The 16,858-nt window shown below is 38.0% G+C and overlaps 1 protein-coding gene across 1 annotated transcript; it reads right to left on the minus strand.

Moving 5' to 3' along the window:
* Positions 1 to 4,317: 4,317 nt before the first annotated feature.
* LOC108212616 (uncharacterized) lies at positions 4,318 to 6,031 on the minus strand. The gene is made up of 4 exons (XM_017384340.2): positions 5,150 to 6,031; positions 4,874 to 5,053; positions 4,704 to 4,771; positions 4,318 to 4,384 (listed from the first exon to the last, which is right to left on the minus strand). The coding sequence occupies exons 1-4, from the start codon at positions 6,029 to 6,031 to the stop codon at positions 4,318 to 4,320; spliced, it is 1,197 nt and encodes a 398-aa protein (XP_017239829.2).
* Between the last annotated feature and the right edge of the window lie 10,827 nt (positions 6,032 to 16,858).

A 16,858-nucleotide genomic window follows, 5' to 3' on the forward strand; every position in this document is an offset into this window, starting at 1 on the left:
TTATATGTTTGTGAAATTCTGAAAGAGAGATTAGTCTTTTATTTCGAGTTGCCTGTTAGTTTGCGGTTAAATATAGTGCCTGTTTGGCAAATGGTGCTTATGGCTTTTTTCAAAAAGAAGCCGACTTCTAATTTTCTTGACTCGTTTGTATAAAAAGTTAAAAGCATTTATAAAAAATTGAGAATACCGTCTTTTGTTTCAGGACTTTTACTTCTTTCTCAAACAGTTTAACCACTAATAAGGTGTTGTTTAGCGTTGCTGTTGCAGACAGCAACAACAGCTTTTTGCTGAAAAACAAGTGAAAAACTGTTTGATAAATCTAAAAACAGCTTTTCCGAACAACAGCTTTTAGTTGAAAAGCTGCTGTTAGAAAAAGCAGGTCATCCCATGCTTTTGGAAAAAGCTGCTTTTCAGCTTTTACAGATTTCACTATCAAACCTCACCAAAAACATTAATTTTTTATATTATAACTCAAAATAAACACATATAAAAAAATTTACCAAACAGTTATCTGATTTTCACAACAGCACTTTTTTTACCAGCACTTTTTCTGACAGCACAACAATTTGTAACAGCACTCCCAAACAGACCTTAAGTCCAAGTGGGTGTTTGGTAACCCATTTTAAGCCGGACTTCTCGGCTTATAAGTTAGAATCACTTATTCGTACCGTTTGTGTAAAAAGTCAAGAAGCACTTATAAAAAGCTAGGAATGCTAGCTTTTGTTTCAAGACTTTTACTTATTTCTCAAACACTTTAATCACTTATAAGTCTTATCTTGCTTATAACTTCTACTTCACTTATTTATTTTAAGCAATAAGCACTTATTTTAAGTTCACCCAAACGGGCCAATTTACTTTTCACTTCTAGTCTTCTTCTTCTTTTTTTAAGTGAGAACCACTTTTGTTTAGCTCCCAAACAGCCCCATAATATATTACTAGAGTCATAAGTAATATATAATCTTAACACAAAAGGTTAAAAATGCATTTTTAATATCTTGATTATTAAAGTCGGTGACACATCATTTATAAAATTATGTATCCGCCACTGGCTACAGCACCCGTTGCTCTATCTAATTGTCCACCTCTTCCACGTGTGATTTCTATGTTATGTATGATCGTGTTTAAAGGCATATCAGTTGAAGTAAATTCTTCTTTTCGATCGATCAAAACCCCTTTCCAAACTGTACAAACTTCTTCCAAAACATATTGCTAAAAAAAAACACATATTTGTATACATACAAACGGCATGGTATTTGATAAGTTACATAGTGATTATTGGATTCGTCTTTGAAAATCTCATTTTCGCAACCTACTAATATAAAATTAATATAATTTTTTTAACAAATCAAATATTGTAATATTACTTTAATATATATAATTTATATTCTGATTAAACATTCTAACTAATTTTCGAACCGTGCATCCACGTCCGGAACCCCTCTTTTACAGCACTATTTGTATTATGAGATATTATTTTGATAAATAAATAAATAAATTGAGGAGCATTGCATGAGACACCTAATTGCTTATTTGATTAGTAAACATAATCATATATCTTTAACAACAATTCTAAATGGAAATGCGAAGGAAATTTTCAAAAATGTATCACTTGACGTGTACAATAAAATTGATTTTTCATTTCTTTATCTCCATCATGTTTTTAATTTTGAAAGTCTTATAATTTGTTAAATCTTAAAAGTATCTTAAAAATTATACAATTTAATATTAGTTATATTTTTAAAATTTTCACGTCACTTTATTTTTTTCATCTTTGAATATCTAAAGTGTTATTGTCTAAGTGTTCGAGAATGTAACTCTTTTTAAGTACTCCCTCTGTCCCTCTCATTTCTTTACGGTTACGATTTTGGGATGTCCCTCTCATTTCTTTACGTTACTATAAATAGTAAGTTTTTCTCATCATTACACCCACTATCTTCCCCTACTATCTCATATTTAACAATAAAAACTACAATTACACCCACTACTTTCCTGCACTATCTCAAATATATTATTAAATATTGATAGATCCCACCACTTTAACCACTTTTTATCTAACTTTACTCATTTTTCATACATTGTCTTCGTCTTCGTGTCCCCTCCAATGTAAACAATTGAGGGGGACGGAGTAGGGCTGCACATGGGCTGGGTTGGGCCGGTTTCGGCCATTCAAGCGACCCAACCCATTTAGTACGGGTTAGAAAAATTTAACCCATTAATCATAAAAAGAAGAGCAAAGTACACTTTGTGTACCTGTAGTTTGTGTGTCAGACCACTTGAGATACTGACTTTCAAAAACTATCACTCGCAATACCTCACTTCAAATATACTTACAGTTTGTGTGCGCCCGTCAAGTCCATCTAACTCCGTTAACTTTCGTGGGGGTATATTTGTGTTTTCACAGAGGCAACGGCTCTTTTGTTTGCCTTCAGCTATATAACACCCCCCCCCCCCCAAAAAAAAAATCAATTTGCAGCTTTCTTACAAACCCTAATTTCTCAAACAGTTCACTCAACCTCAAAAATGAGCCGCACGCTTGAAGAATGTGATGCAATCCTCGATCTCTCTTGTGATTGCGACCAAATGAGCGTTGTGAGGACTAGGTGGTACGGGCCCAACGCAGGGCGGAGGTTTCGAGAGTGTCGTGACGAAGAGTGTGGGTTCCACAAATGGGTTGATGAACCACCGAGCGAGCGCACACTGGAGATAATCAAGGAGCTGAAGGAGCGCGATTCAAAGCACCTGGATCAGGCTCGGCGTCGCCGAGATCGTTTGGCAGCTTGGTACGAAGCTAGGCTGGCTGCTAAAAAAGAGAAGCACCAGAACACTCTTGCTGGCTTGCTTCTTTTGTGTGATGTGGTGAAGGAAATCACTCTTGAAACACAGGTGCCAGAAGACCCAGCTCCTCTGTACAATGGAGATTCGGAGGATTCCGACGTGCGCAGCTGGTGATGGGTATGGTGGAACAGCTAGGAGGGCTTGGAAGAAGAAGATTTTCTTTGCTTTGCTGTTGTATTTTTAGTTGTATGGGAACATTTGTTTTGTTTTGTTATTTTGGTTAGTTTGTATGGCCACTGCTGGGTATGTTTGTACTGGTAATTTGTTGAATCATGTGCGTATTGAACTACTAATGAAATCCGGCTGTCTTTTGTGAAATCAGGCTGTCTTTTGTGAATTCTCAATTAGTTCTTATTAGGTTCCCTGTGTAGCATCTAAATTACAGAACGTATATACTAGGAACAAGCGAATATGAAAGAGCTAACATATGAAAGTTGTTGCCATAACATAATTGCATTACCATAAAAAGAGTACAATGTTCACGATACCATAATAGTTGTCATGACAAACACAAAAGAACCTACAAAAGAGCGAAAGAGTTCATAGTTCACGTAACCATAAGACTTGCCATCACAAACAAAATAGACCTAGTCAGTACATTTTTAGTCTTTCAAATCTTCCAAAGAAAATAGAGCTGCCAAATTAAAAGTCTTTAAATCTTCCAAACAGGATTCTCCCTGAGTTTAGCCTGCATTGCCCTTCTTCTTTCTTCAATGTTTTGCCTACTTGTGGTGGTCCCCTGATTTTTCGAAGAAAATTTCTGAGGCTGAATTCCAAGTGGGGTGTTTAAGACCTTGTCACGTGGGGGCTGCTTGTTGAAAACCCCTCCTTGTGATCCTCCAGCACCTTGACCTGCAGGTGTAGGGTTTTCAACCTCAGGCCTTTGAGAAGGCTCTATTGGCTGGGTTGTTCCACTTTCTTCTACCACCTTCTCCTTGCTTTTGCCACCCTTCCTTGTCTTCACTTGTTTCTCACAGCCATTTGCTCTATCAGCAGCCTAAATAAATGTACAACAGATCATACATTAGTCAGTAAAATGGTATATGATGATTGCAAAGTGTAGTCAAAAGAACATCACCTTTGCTGGACAAGTCCTTGCATTATGACTGTATTCACAACAGTTACTGCACTTGACTTTTGTGTTTTGTCTTCTGAGCCTTGTAGGATCTTTTTCCACCACATCATTTGCCTTGTTCCTTTTCTTCTTAGGTCTCCCAGTCTGTGGCTTAACCTCAGGTGGCAATGGTTTGGGGTAATTTGTTGTCTGCCACTCTTCCTCACCACAGATAGGTTCCACAATGTGCTTATAACACTCCAAATACACGTCCTTGGTGTAACATGGATGGATGAAATCCTGATAACGCTTCTTGCTCCATGCAATGCAAGCACATGCATGGTAGCACGGTATGCCTGACATCTCCCATTTCCTGCAAACACATTTATTTGCTTCTAAATCAACCACCATCTCATAGCCACCTGATGTCATTGTGACCAATATCGTGCCCCTCCACTCCACACAACAATGCACCCCTTGCTCTGATCAATTGCTCTATAGTCAAAAGCAAAATTAACAATCAATTTCACAATATAATCTTAAAGAAATTCACTAAATAAAATCAACCTTAAAGAAATTCACTATAAAAATTAGACTGCTTTCTTACTTATTTAGTCTCCTCATAGCATTTGGACAAATTGGATTTAGTGCATAACTGAGCTGCATCTTATCCCTTCTTTGTTGGATTCTCCTCATCACATCATTGTGGATTGCTTTTAGCATAGATATTATAGGTAGGTCCCTATATTTTCTTATGCTACTATTAAAAATCTCACAATGATTATTCACGAACATATCTGACTTGCACAATAACCTGAATGCACTCCTACTCCACTGACTTCTTGGCTTCTCATTGAGCCAGTCATAACACTTTTTTGACAACTGTTAATCCAACAAGTATAGCAGACAATAATTGAATGCAACAAGTAAAGACAATAATTGAATGCATCTATAAACAAAGTTGGTGAACTTTTAGATTCATACCTTTTTAAGCTCTTCCATGTGCTTGTTGAAGGTGTAGTCAGTGGTGGCCCTAGCTGCCAACCATAAACAACTCCTCACTCCAATACTTTTATGCTCTTTCCACATATTCCTATATAGGTGCATGACACAGAATCTATGTTCTGCACCTGGGAATACAGCTTCCAATGCATTGATTAGTCCCTAACAACCAAAAAAAAAAGCATTTGTTACTAATTAATATAGGAACAATTGTGCAGATGTAGGAATTAAGTTGTTAGCTGAAAACATTAAAACTACCTTCTGTCTGTCTGAAATGAATGTGAAGGCCCCATCATTAATAACCCTAAGGTCATCTCTCAAATTGGCCAAGAACCAATTCCAGCTATCATTATTTTCAGCTTCCACAACAGCCCAAGCTACTGGGTACATGCCATCATTGGCATCAATACCCACAGCAGCAAGAAGCTGGCCACCATAAGGCCCTTTCAAGTGGCAGCCATCCAACCCCACTAATGGTCTGCATCCTGAGGTGAACCCTCTCTTCAGTGGACCAAGGCAAATATACATCCTTTTGAATCTCTTTCTATCATTTTCAAGTACTTGATCTTCAGTCATCACCTGAATTGTACTGTCTGGCATGGCTTTAAGTAATTCATTCCCATATTCCCAAACTTTCCCAAACTGGTCAACATGTTGGCCCTTAATCTTTGCCAATGCCTTTCTTTTTGCCCTAGCAATTGCAAAAATGGAAACATGACAATGCAAGTCATTTACAACCTTCTGCAGGAATGAGGACAAGGGCCAAGTGGGGTTCATTCTAATGTCATCTTCATAGTGTTCAGCAATCCACCTAGAGTTTATCTGTTTTTGATGAAAAGTTGGTGTGCATGTATGATTCGAATCATACACCTTTATCTGATATGTATCTGTCAGTTGCATTTTAGAGGCATATATCACCCAAGAACAAGGGGCTTCACATATAAACTTCACTCTAGCTCCATAGTTCCTGCATTGTTTTATAGGCCTTCTCTGAATTATGGCTTGCATCCTAACTGCTTCTCTGAAAATCTTAGCTGTTGCAAACAACTGTCCCAACTCAAATTTGGGATCATCCATCTCAGTCTTGTGATCAAATACAGGATATGATTTTTCATCCTCATCTGTTGAATTACCAGCCATCCTCTCCACATCACTAGCATATTAGTCACTTGACACATCTGAAACCATATCCTCATCTCCACTATGATTGTCAAAATCTGCAATTTCATGGTTGTGTTCCTCTCTATCACCTTCCATCTCTGTGGCTTTGCCCTTACCCTTGTCAACTTTCTCTCTGGCATTGCCCTTGCCAGTGTCAGCTCCCTCTGTGTCTGTGCCTTTGCCCTTGCCACTATCACCTTTCTCTCTGCCTTGGCCCTTGCCACTGTCACATTTCTCTCTGGCATTGGCCTTGCTAGTGTTACCTTTCTCTGTGGATTTGCCTTTCTTCTTCACAACTGTCTTATCTTTTGCCTTGCTTCCTTTCCTTTGCTTTGCTTGCTTCCTTTCCTTCAAAGCAATGATTTCCATCTTATTTTGCTCCCTTACACTCTTAAATTCTCTTACATCATCATCAGTAGAATCTAGATTAGATGAATCTGATTCCCAACTTTGATCATCATCACTATTCTCTTTAGGTTGCCAATCAGAGTCTGTTGAGTTATCAGTGTCTCTTTCCATCCCAAACATCTCATCAATCTGGTCCCTTTGTTGTCTGTCAATAACTGTATTTGTTCCTTCAACAAACTCCATGGTGTGATCTTGAGATGAAGCATACTCTTGTGTAGTTGCTCCATCTTGTCCAATACTAACCAAAGGAGGAGTGTTCACTGAATAAATATGCACAAACCTTGTTGGTGGAATCAGGTGACCCATGTCCACAACATCCTGGTCTGTTTTTAAGACCCATAAACCCTTCTCTATATCAGTTCCAGGAGCCTTGTAATAATATGTCATAAGACCTGAATCCCCTAGCTCCACCGACATAGCAATCAATTCTAGAAACCCAAACTCATCAATATCACACAAGTCAACATAGTGGAAACTACCTCCAACATATCTTTTAGGATTTTCCTCAAAATTACCCCCGTGAAAGAGTTTAATAGTGAATAAATCAGGTGCAGCTGCAGCAGTGTAAGGAAATATAAAATACAAACACACATTACATGCAGAAACAACATAATAAAGACAGAAGGGGGGGGGGACACAATAGCAGCAATACGAGTATACAATCACTTTATTCACACTTTAGCAAGACATAAAGGGACCACTCGGACATAAACAAGTCGAGGAACAATCGAACACAATGTAAAATACAGAACACGTGATAACCCAGAAACAAAACTACAAAAATAAAGCATTATTGCAATTAACAACAAAAATAAAGCATCATAACAACAACCAATCATCAACTAATCAAAGAACCCTAAAACGTACGAAAAACCCTAGATTTTTACATTCATAGTTCGGGATTAAAGTGTTACCAGAGTAATCGAAATGCTCTCGAGGTGCGTACACGTCGTTGTCCTTTGGATCTCGGATCTGCCAGCCCATTCTTCTCCGACCTTCCTCTCCAAGAAATGCAAAGCACAGTGATGAGATGGATTTAGGCGCCAATTGAAGAGTCGACTATGTGACGATACACTTAACCTCATAGCAGATGCGAAAACACAAATATACCCCCACGAAAGTTAACGGAGTTAGATGGACTTGACGGGCGCACACAAACTGTAAGTATATTTGAAGTGAGGTATTGCGGGTGATAGTTTTTGAAAGTCAGTATCTCAAGTGGTCTGACACACAAACTACAGGTACACAAAGTGTACTTTGCTCTAAAAAGAATTAGAAACCCAACCCTACTAATTGTATGACGGGTTGGGTTGGTTAGGGTAGGGTTGATCGGGTTGAAAAATTTGCAAGATAAGCATAATCCAAAATATGTTTTGCACCATTTTGTTATATACAATTAGCAATAATATAGGACACTGCACCGATACAAAATATCAGGTGCTTTTAGAGTGCAGATATTCTCTTCATACTAAGGTGGACAGCTGAATCTTAATTAGACCTGGCAATTCGTGCAGATCGTGTACTTTCGTGTCGTGTACCTTTTCGTGTCGTGTACTCAAAGGCCAAACACAAAACCGACCCGTTTAGCGTTCGTGTATTTTCGTGTCGTGTACCTCCGTTTTCGTGTCGTTCTCGTGTCGTGTTTCGTGTAAAATCGAATTTAAATATAAATATAAATAAATATATAAATTAATGTAAATATTAGATTTCTAGGCAAAAAATTTACAAAATAATATGAAATATATATATTTAAATCATTTACACTTACAATATTATAAACTATGTGTTATTTTACACCAACTATGAGAAAGATTGTAGAAGGGGGGGGTTGAATACAATCTTTTACAAATTTAAAAGATTCAAGAACAATACACTAAGAACACAATAAACAGAAAAACACCAAGTATTAAAAATACGGGTGGATTGAATGATCCACCCGTGAGATTTTATATAGAAGAATCTGTGGATTGTTTTACAATTCGCACAGCTGCTGGTTCATCACTCAAACAAGTTCTAACTCTCAGATTTTTCTCTCAAGTAATTTGAACAAGTTCAACTGATGCTACTAACTTGGTTATATACTCCAAGTTTTACAAAGCTTTTAGCTAGATTACAAAATGCACTCTAATCTAAAAACAATGCCGCACAACTTTGTCTTATGCATGCTTTCTGAGACGTCTTCATCTTTGACCATCATCTTGATTTGATCCAGATTGCACTGCATGAGATAAGTATGTTTCTGCTTCTTCTTTATTTTCCTAATTAGGCTTCCATGTCTATTTTAGTGTAATTCGATCCATGTGATTTGTCTCTAGTCACTTTCAACTGCTCTTTGCTTCATCAGTTGAAGGTTCTAGTTGCTTTCAACTGCTATTGACTTTATCAGTTGAATGCCTGGCTCATCAGTTGAATGAATTACAAACTCCATCAGTTGAATGCTGTTCCAGTCTCATCAGTTGAATTCCTCAGCATTATCCGTTGAATACTTTGTCTTCAGTTGAATGCTTGATTTTCATCAGTTGAAACATCATCCAGTCTTTATCAGTTGAACAGTTACATCTCATCAGTTGAATATCCTTCACTTAGATAAAATTACATGGCATTGGATATTTACAATTAGCCATCCTATTCTACCCATCTGTTGATAATTCCCAAGGACAAGAAATGTAACAATTACAACTGAAATTTGATAAAGATTCTAAGTAAGACATGTTACAAAAATGTTTATGTTATCATCAAAAATTATTGATTCCTAACAATCTCCCCCAATTTATGACTGGAGAAGATGCAGACATAAATTCTACACTTGATGATAACAAAACATTAATAAAATAAAATGCAGAATTTAAATACTGGAGTTAGAAAAGATTACAGATGATTATGCTCCTTTAGACTGAGCAGTTACTTGTTCCTAGAAGATCTTCTTCTTCTGGACTTAAGTTTTTCTTCAAGAATATTGATCTGTTTCTGAAAGATCCTGTAGAACCATTCTTCATCACTGTCTTGTCTGTTGAGCTTGGATTGGAGAGTCTTCAGAGTATTCAAGCTAGCAACCTTGAGTTGATCTTTAGGTCTGAAAAATCTCCTAACACCTTGATTGTCCCTAAATTCCATGACTGGAGTAGGTTCATGATGAATTTTCTTTCCAGTGTAGGGAATTTTCAGCCTTCTTTGTAGACTAGCATCTGAGTTCCATTCCTTCCTGATCTCAAGGATTCTCTTTAGTACCATTTGCTTTGCAGGTGGTGTAAATCCTCCAGTCCTCTTCATAGATCCATATATTTTTGTTAGAGAACTGAATCCCTCAGAATTCAGAACTCTGTGAAGAGGCCAGATGACATCACCCTTGTTTTTGTAAGAGAATACCAATCTTTCAGGTAACTTTGAAGTTGCTTCTATTCCTCTTACTTCTTGAAGATCATCCAGCTCCAGCTCCAACTCAGAAATTTCTTCAATGTTAGCAATGATCAGATAGTCATCAGGATTTTCAGGTTCTTTTGGAGGTTTAGGAGGGTTAGCCATCCTCTTAGCCACAGACTTGACTTTCTTCTTTGGCTTGGAAGATTCTTGAACAAGAAAAGCTGGAATTGGGATATCTTCCAAGTCAATTGGCTCCTCCTTTGGCATTATTGGCTCATCATGGAAGTTGACATCTGGATGTACTACTGTGGTATCCTTGATTGGAGAAGAAGGCTTTGAGATAGGCTTTTCTGGCACTTCTTCTCTTCTCTTGGCTGCCTCAGGCATCTTAGTCTTAGATTTGACTCTCTTTTTCTTTGGAGAAGATTCAAGAGGCAATCTTTTCTCATTTAAAAGCTCAGCTGCCAACTCCTCTTCCAGCTCAATAGCATACCTTTCATCAACCTCTATTTGGTTCAAAGAGAGTTGGGATTCAAACTCCTCTTTTTCACATTCTCTGGCCACCTCTTCAGCTTTTGCAAATGAGTAGTGAGGATGGCCAGTTCCAATGAACAGCTTCTGGCCTTCTCTGTAGATGATGGCAAAATGAGCTTTTAAAGCCACATCTGCACAGTCTTTGTAACTTTTGATCTCTTGGCCCAAAAGCTTGTACTCATTTTTGTCAGGCCTGGCTAGTGGAAAGTAGATTGAGCTTGAGTCTTTCCCAGGCTTGGAGTAACCACAATTGTTTGGAAACAGAATGGGCTTGAATTCATTCACAATTGATGGCTCACCCTTTTCTGTCTTGAAAGGGATAACAATCTCAGGTGTAATCACCCTGTGAATTGTGGTTGTGGTTGGAAAAGAGATTTGAGCTGTGGTGGCTGTAGAAGATGTAGATGATTTCTTGCCCAGTTGAGCCACTCTCTTTGCAATGGAGTCCAATTCTTTCATCCTTGCAATCTTCTGCTTTTCCCTTTCAGTGTGGAAAGGGGGAGGAATTTGACTGATCAATTCTGCAGGAGTTGGTAATTCTTTCTCCCCCTTTTTGTTAGCATCAAGTGTAGGGGATGAACTGGGAAGTGAAACACCAGAGGCAAGAAGAAGATGTTGAAGCAGTCCAGTCTGAATTCTTTGATGCTGCAACATCTCATCCATTCTAGAGTTTAAGGTGTAGACATTTCCTTCCAGAGCTTCCACTTGCTTCTCCAATTGTAGTTGTTTTTGCTCAGATGCAGAAAGAGCTGATTTGACCTGAGCTGGAAGCTTTTCATCAATTTGCTTGGTCAGATCAGTCTTAACAGAGGCAATAAGAGAATTGAGATGCTCTATCTCATGCTGAAAATGAAGAGATTGAAACTTGTGAAGCTTGAGGTTTTCTAGAGCTTGACTGGCAATGGTGGCAGAGATGGCTGGAGAGGAGGATGAGCTTCCAGGTTGTGATTGAAGAATGGTGGAGGCTTGCCTTTCCAGCTCCATGCTAACAACAATTGCATTGGCAGACTGCATGGAGAGCCATGAAGGTAGAGAAGTTGTAGGTTGTTCAACAAGGGATTCCTCAAGAGCATCATTGAGGTCTTCATCACTATCATCATAATGAAAATCATCTCCAGCATTGGCAGGCAGAGCTGTTAATGCCTCCTTTGCTCTAAGCATTGAAGATGTAGTGTGAATCAGATTGAGGTGCCTCTCAGCTGCTTGATTGTCCAATCTGGCAAAGTCTTGAATGGAGGACATCCCATGAGTAAAAGTCTCAGGGTCTAGTGAAACACCATCCAATATGGATCTGTATTCAGCTTGAAACTCTTGTTCACTAAACCCTTCATTGACACCTGCATTTCTCTCAATTTCTCTCTGTTCTTGCATCAAGGGCTCCCCTTGGCTCACCACACTACTCACCTCTCCCTCACTCACCCTTACTAAAGGGTCACTCTTATCCTCTCCTTTTTCCTGGCTAGAAGAAAATGCCAGACTCTCCACACCCTCTCCTTTTGCCAGCTCACTAGGCTGCCTCTCCACTCCATAGCTCACTCCACTCAATCCTAGAAGTGTTTGTGCTACCATGTGATCAACTGCTGTAGAAAGAGGTAAATTAATTGAAGTAGCAGCAGTTGTCAACTGATGAGAGACATCAGTTGAAACATGAGTAGAAGAGGCATTCAACTGATGAGAGCTGTTAAGCAGATCAGTTGAAGGACAAACACTTGTCAACTGATGAGGGAGATCAGTTGAAGAAAATGAAGAAATAGGTTTAGAAGCTGTGATAGTTGAGTCTGTGGTGATTGATTTTAAAGGAAAATCCACAGAACACACTGTCACAGAAGAAGGAAATGGAAGAGAAAGATCCAACAAATCATCAAAATGATGATGATCAATCTCAGATGGGGGCTTCTCCATGAAATCCAAAGATGGAGAATTTACAAGTGTGGTGTGAATTAATTCCACATCCACAGAAGAGGTTGGGGATTGTGTTTGAGGAGTAGAGATGGTAAGATCATAAATATGAGTGATTGGTTGAGATGAAGAAGGGGGCTGTGACTCCACATTTATTGAAGTCACATCAATCTGACTTTGAGAAGTTAAAGGCATAAAATCCAGAATGGATGCCTGTGTGTGTGCAGAGTGCTTCAGTTTGTCACTTCTTAGCTTCTTTCTCCCATAGGCTTTTACTGGTGAAGAAGTGGTGTCCCTCCCCCTTTTTAACTGTGTCCCTGGTTGAGGACTATTTTCAATAGCAACATCCTTTTGGGAGGATGCTGCTAGGGATGAGTTTAATTCCATATTAACATCTACAGTCTTTTGGGAGACTGCAGAGTGGCTTGGCTGGTTAACACACATCTCTCCATCCTTATTCTTAGGGCTTCTTTTATGTTCACCCTTTCCCTCCCCCTCACAACCTCCAATCACACTCCCCTCAGGTTTGTGTTTCTTGGATTTTACAACAGATGTCTTTTGGGAGGCATCTGAGGTTGGTTTAGAAGACTTGTTTTTAGAAGGTTTTGCCACTTGTGTGGACTGTTGATGGGCCTCTTCAACAGCCCTGATGGCAGAAAACAAAGAAGGTGAGGGTTGAGAAAGAGTAGTAGGAAGGCCATGTACCTCTTTGTGCTTTCCAGCCTCCATTGTTGGCAGGTACACCACCTCCAAGGAGGGGTATAAATTCATCCTAAAGAGGTCTTTAAAGACTCTCTTTTCCTGCACAAAACTGGGAAGCTTGGCTTCCTTGTTAGTAATAACTAGCTTATCATTGAGATGATTAGCTAGCATCATAAGAAATCTGACATAATAAATATTCCTAGGTCTATCAGTTTTATCACCTAGTTTCTCCCCAATTTCTTGGATCATCAAACCACCAAAGTTGAAATATTCATTAGTCAGGTACATGTAAAGCATTTGTAAAATCTGGGAAGTAAGAGCATTAAAATTACTAATTTTACCAGAAAATGCTTTAATAAATGCATCACATAAGTAACTCCATTCTCTCCTAAGACCCCTTCTTTCTATTTTACCTAAGGCATCAGTTGGTAAAACATAATTCATGGCATAAAGCAAATTAACCAACTGAACATCACTAGGCAAAGATAAAACAGTATCTTCAGGAATCTTAAAGCATGCTTTCATAATATCAGCATTAACAGAATGAGTTTCATTTTTAATAGAGAAAGTTAGAGTTTCATTCTCACTATTAAACTCTACAGAGGTCCACATCTCCTCCACTATTTCATGGTAGATGGTGGGAGCTTCAGTCATAGCATAAGAGAGCTGGCTTGACTTGATGAACTCCATCATCCTGTGATACTCCTTCTCCTCCACAGCCTTGGTATCCACAAATGACGCGAAGTTGTTCTTCTCATAAATAAACCCACTTGGTGCAGTATACTTCTTCATGGGTGCCATTGTAGTTACAGAGAAAGCTTGAGGAAAAATTAGAGTTTGCTTTTGCACAGAGAGAGAAGAGAACTTGAAGAATTCGAAAGAGTGAGATGAAAAGAAATGAAAATAAATTAAAACGCTTAAATACTTTCTCAGAAAATTGCTGTGATTGGCTGAGAAATTACCGTTGAGAAGAAATTACTCTTATTTATCTCTACAAAAATTACACACACGATCGTGTGTATAAAGTAGGTGAGAGACAAAAGAAATTTCAACGGCTCAGATCTGATAATACTTTCAACGGATGAAATAAGCGCCTCTTTAAACTTCCTATTCAACTGATGAAGATCAGTTGAAGGCGTCTTCAACTGGTGTCATCAGTTGAATGAAAAACAACGCAAGAGGATATTGTTTCAAGCATCAGTTGAAACAATTTCACTAGTTCATCAGTTGAAATATTATAGACTTCATCCAGAATTATAATTAATTCAATTTTGATAAATCAAAAATTAATCAAATTCTGGCTGCCAAATTACAGAAAAATTCACTCTAAATTAGGAGAAATTTAACATACCTAATTTACTTACCAACCTTGTGAATGTGGATTCATCAAGAGGCTTTGTGAAAATATCTGCAATCTGTTCTTCACTTGGAACAAAATGCATTTCAACAGTACCAGCCATCACATGTTCTCTTATGAAGTGGTATTTGATGTCAATGTGCTTGGTTCTTGAGTGTTGTACTGGATTTTCAGTTATAGCAATAGCACTGGTGTTGTCACAAAATATTGGGATTTTTGAGAGATTTAATCCATAATCAAGTAATTGATTTCTCATCCACAATAATTGTGCACAACAGCTTCCAGCTGCAATGTACTCAGCCTCAGCTGTAGAGGTTGATACAGAATTTTGCTTTTTGCTAAACCAAGAAATCAATCTGTCACCAAGAAATTGACAGGTGCCTGTTGTACTTTTTCTATCAATTTTGCATCCTGCAAAATCAGCATCTGAATATCCAATTAGATCAAATCCAGAGTCTTTAGGGTACCAAATACCAAGATTTGGTGTTCCCTTAAGATATCTGAATATTCTTTTTATAGCAATAAGATGTGATTCTTTAGGATCAGATTGAAATCTAGCACAGAGGCATGTAGAAAACATAATATCTGGTCTACTAGCTGTCAAATATAAAAGAGAACCAACCATGCCTCTATAATTAGAGATGTCCACAGATTTCTCATTAGGACTTAACTCTAATTTGGTGGCTGTTGGCATGGGAGTCTTAGCTTCTTTGCAATCCAATAAATCAAACTTTTTAAGTAGATCATAAATGTACTTAGTTTGATTTATGAATATACCTTCCTCTACTTGTTTAACTTGTAAACCAAGAAAGTAGGTGAGCTCTCCCATCATGCTCATTTCATACTGACTTTTCATTAGATTAGCAAACTTCTTGCAAAGTTTCTCATCTGTAGAACCAAAGATTATATCATCTACATAAATTTGAACCAGAATAAAGGCACCATTTACATTTCTGTAAAATAGTGTTTTATCCACAGTTCCTCTGGAAAAATGATTATCTAACAAGAATTGAGACAGAGTGTCATACCATGCCCTAGGTGCTTGCTTTAGTCCATAGAGAGCTTTTAATAAAAAGTAAACATACTCTGGAAATTCTGGATCTTCAAAACCAGGAGGCTGACTGACATATACCTCCTCTTCCAGTTCACCATTTAGAAAAGCACTCTTGACATCCATTTGATAAACTTTAAAGTTTGCATGAGCAGCATAGGCCAGGAAGATTCTTATTGCTTCCAGTCTTGCAACTGGTGCAAAGGTCTCATCAAAATCAATTCCTTCAGATTGAGAGTATCCTTTAGCAACAAGCCTTGCCTTGTTCCTGGTGACAACTCCATTCTCATCCACCTTGTTTCTGAATACCCACCTTGTTCCTACAATAGTTCTGTTTTTAGGTTTGGGTACCAGCTTCCATACATTGTTTCTCTCAAATTGATTTAATTCTTCTTGCATAGCAAGAACCCAATCAGCATCTTTGAGAGCATCTTCTATGACTTTAGGTTCATCCTGTGAAAGGAATGCACTGTACAAACACTCATCTTGAGTTGCTCTTCTTGTTTGTACAGATGCATTTGCATCTCCAATAATTAGCTCATAAGGATGATCCCTTGTCCACTTTCTTTGTGGTGGAAGTGATTGTCTTGATGATGTGGCTTCATTATTGAAGTTCAGGTTTCCATGTTGGAAAGCTCCCCCTAAATTTGACATCTCATTATTTCTAGACTGATTGAAACTTTGAGACATTCTTTCAACTGATGATCCTTGAGGTGTTTCAACTGATCCCTCCAATGTAGTTTCAACTGATGCTTCAGTTGAATTTCCAATTGCAGTTGTTTCTTGCACCAGAGAGTCATCAGTTGGAATATTAGTTCCAGGATTAATTCCAACATTTTGAATAATGTCATCATCATCATCACTGTCATACAGATCACCTTCACCTTCATTCTCAAATCTGAGATTATCATGAAATCCTTCATCTGAGAATCCTTGAATCTTCTTATCATCAAAAACCACATGGATTGATTCCATAACAATGTTGGTTCTCAGATTATATACTCTAAATGATTTTCCATCAGAGTATCCAACAAAAATAGCTTCATCTGCCTTGGCCTCAAATTTTCCAAGATTTTCACCTTGATTTCTTAGAACATAACACTTGCATCCAAACACATGAAGAAAGCTAATTGTTGGCTTCTTTCCTTTGAAGAGTTGAAAGGGAGTTAGATTATGAGGTTTGGTAATTAGTGAAATGTTTTGAGTGAAGCAAGCAGTGTTCACAGCTTCAGCCCAAAAATAGGTTGGAAGTTGAGCTTCATTAATCATGGTTCTTGCAGCCTCAATAAGAGTTCTATTCTTCCTTTCAACAACACCATTTTGTTGTGGAGTTCTTGGTGCAGAGAACTCATGAATAATTCCCGCTTCTTCACAAAATTCTTTCATCACAGAGTTCTTGAATTCTGTTCCATTGTCACTTCTTATCCTTCCAACTTTGACATCTGGATTGTTGTTTAATGCCTTGATATGATTGATGATGATTTTCCCAGCTTCA

The sequence above is a fragment of the Daucus carota genome, chromosome 3 (genome assembly GCF_001625215.2).
Source record: "Daucus carota subsp. sativus chromosome 3, DH1 v3.0, whole genome shotgun sequence".
Classification (NCBI taxonomy): Eukaryota; Viridiplantae; Streptophyta; class Magnoliopsida; order Apiales; family Apiaceae; genus Daucus; species Daucus carota.